At 36.9% G+C, this 6148-nt stretch overlaps 1 protein-coding gene across 3 annotated transcripts in view; it reads right to left on the bottom strand.

Moving 5' to 3' along the window:
• Window positions 1–418: 418 nt before the first annotated feature.
• LOC106879588 (uncharacterized) overlaps window positions 419–6148 on the bottom strand; it is an 85198-nt gene continuing 79468 nt past the window's right edge. For all 3 annotated transcript variants that reach the window (XM_052973268.1, XM_052973267.1, XM_014929226.2), the window contains one exon: window positions 419–1030. In XM_052973268.1, coding sequence (XP_052829228.1) covers window positions 661–1030 — 370 coding nt within the window. In that variant the 3' untranslated portion in view covers window positions 419–660. The remainder of the gene's footprint in view (window positions 1031–6148) is intronic.

Below are 6148 nucleotides of genomic sequence, written 5' to 3'. Positions count from 1 at the left end.
CACTCAGAGGTAAATAGAACTGTTAAGTGGGTGACTTAACTATTAGCTTCTTATTCCAGATACGAACAAAAGATTTGTTGAAGTTAGGACTATCAACATTTCTATTCACCAAAGTTCTCTGGTGAATGACACTGGAAGTGAAGTTTTCACTTGATCTGGTCCTATGAAAACTGAAAAGGGAAAAAGAATTAAATGTGATATAGGAGTTGGTTTTATGTAATATTTCCATTGTATTTGAGATGTTGAAAGTGAAAATGATAGTTGGCAGAGATTGGATGCTGTGTAGAAATCCCAAACTCATGATAACATGAAATATAGATGTAGAAACATTAAGAGAAATTCTTTTTTATGTTATATTATTCTTTTATAATTAATATTATTAAAAAATAACACAAAGAAAAAATAACAATGAAATCTATTCAAGTAAATGTTTGCAGAATATATTCAGTAAAATGATTTGTCAAAAACAAAAAGTATAAAAGAATAAAGCAAATTTACATTATGCTGCATCTCATAACAAGCACTCGGTAGTCAACTGATGTATTGCAGGAATATTCCTTACAGAAATAAATATTGTTTATGAAAATAAATAATATGGAAATAAATGATAATTATAGACATAAAAATCTTGAAAGAAAAAAATCAGCAGTTATCACATGATTATTTGTGTTGTTGTTCCCATGAATCTTTTGCTAAATATCCTAAGCAAAACCAACCTGCATGGCAAAGCTGTAAAGTCACTGATGACCAATTCCTATAGACATTCATAGCATATATAATTTGTTGGTCAGTACTCATCAAGTTTTGGTTCAAAGCCCTTTTAACACTACTAATGTAGTCATCACAGAATCTTGTTAAGACATCATAATGTCCAAGGTTTGCACCACCAGCAACCCAAACAAGGTTTTTCCATATTATTTCTTTCAAAGGTATTTTCTGAAAATTACATTCTAAGCTGAAAGCCACACTTCTGAAGTCAAATCCTTTTGGAAGACTTAAGCCAAATTTTTCTGTTTTGTTTACTTCATAGCTGAAAAAGAGAGAGAAAAAACCCCCATTTAATTAACAAATCTGTTGTAGACAATATTGATCTTCAACTCTTCAAAATACAAAGCCACTTTTCTGTTTAAGATATTAGGTATCTCAAACAAATTACACAATAAATGCTACAACTTTAGCAGCAAGTGTTCTGCTAACAGAGCCATTTTTGCATGCAACAAAGGGAATTTGGGAAAGTTACTAAGAACTAGCAAAGGACCAGAAAACCTAGCTAAAACTGGGGACTGGAAGTGGATGAGAGAAAGTTGACATGCAGTGAAATCTTGGAAGCATCTTTTAATTTCCAGACAGATGTTTGCATGTATTGCAGTAAGTATGAAACAATCAATTGTAGGTAATTTCCTACAGGTGTTGTATACAATAATGAATATATTTTCACCATTTTCAGAAAGACGAATTTGGAATATAGAATATAACCTAAACAATAGAAATTAGTTAGAGATAAAAGATAAAAGATTTGTGTTTCAGTGAGAAATAATATTTTTGGTTTGTCTGTTAGAAGAACATGGGAGCTAGAACAAAGGTTGAAGTTCAGTTTACATAAAATTGTGATGGCATCTGTGCCCAGCGATGCCTTTCTGGCACTTGTGCCCGCGGCATGTGTAAGGACTTTTGAGTGAGATCGTTGCCAGTGCCCCTGGACTGGCTCTTGTGCAGGTGGCAGATAAAATACACCATTTTGAGCGTGGCCATTGCCAACCGCCTGACTGGCCTTTGTGCCGGTGGCACGTAAAAGCACCCACTACACTCTCTGAGTGGTTGGCATTGGGAAGGGCATCCAGCTGTAGAAACTCTGCCAAATCAGATTGGAGCCTGGTGTAGCCATCTGGTTTCACCAGTCCTCAGTCAAATCGTCCAAGCCATGCTAGCATGGAAAATGGACGTTAAACGACGATGATTGTTGTTCTTATTTTTGGAAGTGTTTTAGTCAGAGAAAAGGATAGTGAACCAATGAGTTACTGCTAAAGTTAATCTTTGTGTGTAGTCTAGCTGCCTGTCTGTAGGTTTGCCAGACAAAACTATGAGCTGACTGGAGAGAGGTACTAGCCAAAGAATGGAAAAGAAATTAGAGAATTATGTTGCTGCAGACAGAGCAGCTACATGAACCGTTATTCTTTGTATCAGATATAAGGATGGTTTCATAAAAAGTATCATGATAAAAAATTTCTAAGGTAAGATCATTGTATATATTTGTCCTTTCATGTTGTCTCCAGTTACATGATTTTATAGTGAAGGTGCCTGGCTTAGTGATCAGGGTATTTGGCTTGTGATCTCAAGGTTGTGAGTTTGATTCCTGGTGATCTGTTGTATCCTTGAGCAAGACACTTTATTTCATGTTGCTCCAGTCCACTCAGCTGGCAAAAATGAGTAGTACCTATATTTCAAAGGGCCAGCCTTGTCACACTCTGTGTCATACTGATTCTCCCTGAGAACTATGTGAAGGGTACACATGTCTGTGGAGTGCTCAGCCACATACACATTAATTTCATGAGGAGGCTGTTCTTTGATTGGATCAATTTGAACCCTCGTCCTTGTAGCTGATAGAGTGCCAGTATAGTAGTATATCAACATGATTTTATAGATGGAAGAGACATTGAGAAATGGGAAAAAAAAGTTATCATCATCATCGTCACCAAACTTTGTTCTTTTTCCATGGGCCGTATAACTCATAAGACCAGTTATCCAGATTTCATAGTATGTAAGTGACTGAGATCGCAACATTCCCCTTGAACAGAACACCAGTCTGTTGAAGAGTTTAAGGCCAGCAATATCAAGAAGAGGGGGCACGCCAGTTACATTGATCCCAATTCTTCACTGGCATTTTATTTTATAAATCCCAAAGGGATGAAAGACAATGCTGACCTTGACAGAGTTTGAACTCAGCATGTAAAGAACTGGAAGCAAACCCAGTGAATATAAAATATGTATGATTATAAAGAATCTTCAGACAGTGGAACTGATGTCGAAATATTTACCACAGAGGAGTTTTGTCAATGTTTATTGTGTTGAAATATGAGGTAAGACAGTCATATTTTGATGTATGTAGAAATTAGTGGCACCTAGCACTGACTGTATCAGCTACTTAAATAGTGAGTGATTGTTACCAACGTCGCTTTCCTGGCACTTGTGCCAGTGGCACGTGAAAAGACATTCAAGCAAGATCATTGCCAGTACTGCTGGACTGGCTCCTGTGCAGGTGGTACGTAAAATACACCATTTCGAGTGCGGCCGTTGCCAGTACCGCCTGACTGGCCTTCGTGCCAGTGGCATGTAAAAGCACCCACTACACTCTCGGAGTGGTTGGCGTTAGGGAGGGCATCCAGCTGTAGAAACTCTGCCAAATCAGATTGGAGCCTGGTGTAGCCACCTGGTCCACCAGTCCTCAGTCAAATTGTCCAACCCATGCTAGCATGGAAAGTGGACGTTAAACGATGATGATGATGCAGTTACCATGCAATTGTAAGTAAAGACAATAAATTGTTACATTAACAATAATCAATATACAATACAATATATTGATATGAGTAACTTTTATCTTTTATTTTTGTTTCAGTCATTGGATTGCAACCAGACTGGGCATGACTTTGAAGAGTTTTTTAGTCAAATGAATTGACCCCAGTACTTATGTTTTTAAAGCCTGATACTTAAAGCTGGGGAAAATGCTTAGCAGCATTTGTTCCGACATTACATTCTGAGTTCAAATACTGTCAGAGTTGGCTTCACCTTTCCTCCTTGGGGGTGATAAAATAAGTACCAGTTAAACACTGATTTTGATGTAATCGACTTATCCTCACCCCTGAAATTGCTAGCCTTGTGCCAAAATTTGAAATCACAATATATCTGACGAATGGAACATTTTAATTCGAGAGCTAATGAGGTAGCAAAAATACCTTGTAGTATTTAGATATGTCCCAATATAGTTCCCTACAGAGGTTAATTTTTTGCTTCATCTTTCAGGAGTTGATGAAATAAGCACCTATTTAAAAATACTATAGTTGATTAATTTCAGTTAAATGTCCTTGAAAATTTTAATTTATTCTAAAAATTGATTATCTGGTTTGTTCCCCCGCCCCTGCTTAACACCATATTTTATAGCTGAAGTCATTCACTTTAGCAATGTTGTTGACATTATCATTATTACCACCACCACCACCACCAGCACCATTAAGGGTTGTATATATATATATATATCCTCTATCTTTCCCTCCCTAATACGTTACTTCTTCCTTCATTCTGACTGTCTCTCTGTCCTTCTTGTCTCCAGGACAGTTTCATTTTCCTTTGTATTACCCTATACTTGCTTGTCATGCAGCTGCATGGCTTTTCTGTTGTATATGTATATTTTATTTTGTCGTGTTTGTTCTTGTCACTGTCCTGTACTTTTGTTACCTATTCACTGTGGCTTATCACCAAAGGCATCACCAAAAGTGAACAATATCAGCATTAAGTGTGTGCAATTGTAATAATCTTTTGGACATTGATTGATAAGGGGCTAGCTACAAATTTTCTACTATGTTTTTGTATAGTCTTCTGTTTGTGTTTTTGTTAAATTTTTGAGTTTTTCCTGCACCTTGATGCTTGATGAATAACAGAAACTTTGGGCATCTCTCAGCTCTGACTGCTTTTGGCTTTGGCTGTTAGGAGATGATAGCATCATCGAACATAGTTAGTCATGCCAAGGTTCCTGCTCACGGCTCTGGATACTGTGTTTCTTTGCAAGAGTTGCCATGGATATGAATGGGTTGGCTTCAATTGAGCATTTGAGGCCAGTGAGAAATTTTGGATTGTGTTTGGAATCACTTCAAGTTTTGTGTTCTTTTCTATTAATCTTTCTTTCTTCTATAAATTGTTTATACCCATGATAAATTGCTCTTTTTGGAAATTTTGTCAACTTATCAATTTTATTGGCAGTGTGCCCAGTGCATGCCAAAACAACTATGGTGAGACAATTATGTTGTTCCATGACTTTCTGCTGTCAAATCAGTTCGCTATTTATCTTAAAAATAAACAGGAGGATTAGATTTTCAAGCAAGCAAAGTTTTGTCAAAAAATGGAATGTTAAACTGCTTAAAATTGGTCTCAGTTTATCTGCAAGGCCTTGTATACACACACACACACACACGTATGTATGTATGTATGTATGTATGTATGTATGTATGTATGTATGTATGTATGTATGTGGAGGTGCAATGGCCCAGTGGTTAGGGCAGCGGACTCGCGGTTATGGTGGCGAACCCTGCTGTACTCTTCCACCACAACTTTCTCTCATTCTTACTTCCTGTTTCTGTTGTGCCTGTAATTCAAAGGGTCAGCCTTGTCACACACTGTGTCACTCTGAATATCCCTGAGAACTACGTTAAGGGTACACGTGTCTGTGGAGTGCTCAGCCACTTGCATGTTAATTTCACGAGCAGGCTGTTCTGTTGATCGGATCAACTGGAACCCTCGACGTCGTAAGCGACGGAATACCAACAACAATGTATGTATGTATGTATGTATGTATGTATCAAGGGTTAAACAGAAAGAATACAACTAGGAGAAAAAGTCAGACGAAAGCAGCAGCCACTAAGTTTGTTTGATAGCTGCAAAGCTCTTTCTGTTGTATTTGTGGTATATGTAAAATTATTTCTTTTCTTCTGTTGTATATAGCCATTAGGCTTTGTGCTGTTATATATGCATAATTCTTTGTTTGTTGTATTTATATGTCTTGTTTGCTTCTGTCTTAGTATACATTCGCTAGCTTTTTCCCAGTGGCTTAATAATAGCACAAGTGCCTGTAAAATTGAGTTGTCTCAATGGTAATGACATGAAACCACTATGATATTTTGTGTCATTGACTGACGAGGAAAACTCAGCTATGAATATTCCATGTATCATGCCTTTGTCTAATTTCCTGTCCATTAAGTTTTCATCTAGTTTCCCCATTTGTTCTGCTTTTGTCTAACTTTTTCTGCTTGTTGTATTCTTTCTGTTCAACCCCTGATATATCCATGTAGTACAACACGCACCCAGTTTCTTTACTTTTTCTATACATACACACACACACGCATACATATATATGTATATATATATATATATATATATATAT

This window comes from Octopus bimaculoides, chromosome 15, assembly GCF_001194135.2.
Source record: "Octopus bimaculoides isolate UCB-OBI-ISO-001 chromosome 15, ASM119413v2, whole genome shotgun sequence".
NCBI classification, from domain to species: domain Eukaryota; kingdom Metazoa; phylum Mollusca; class Cephalopoda; order Octopoda; family Octopodidae; genus Octopus; species Octopus bimaculoides.
The sequence above is the reverse complement of the archived record's forward strand: the minus strand, read 5'-3'. Positions and strand labels throughout refer to the sequence as shown.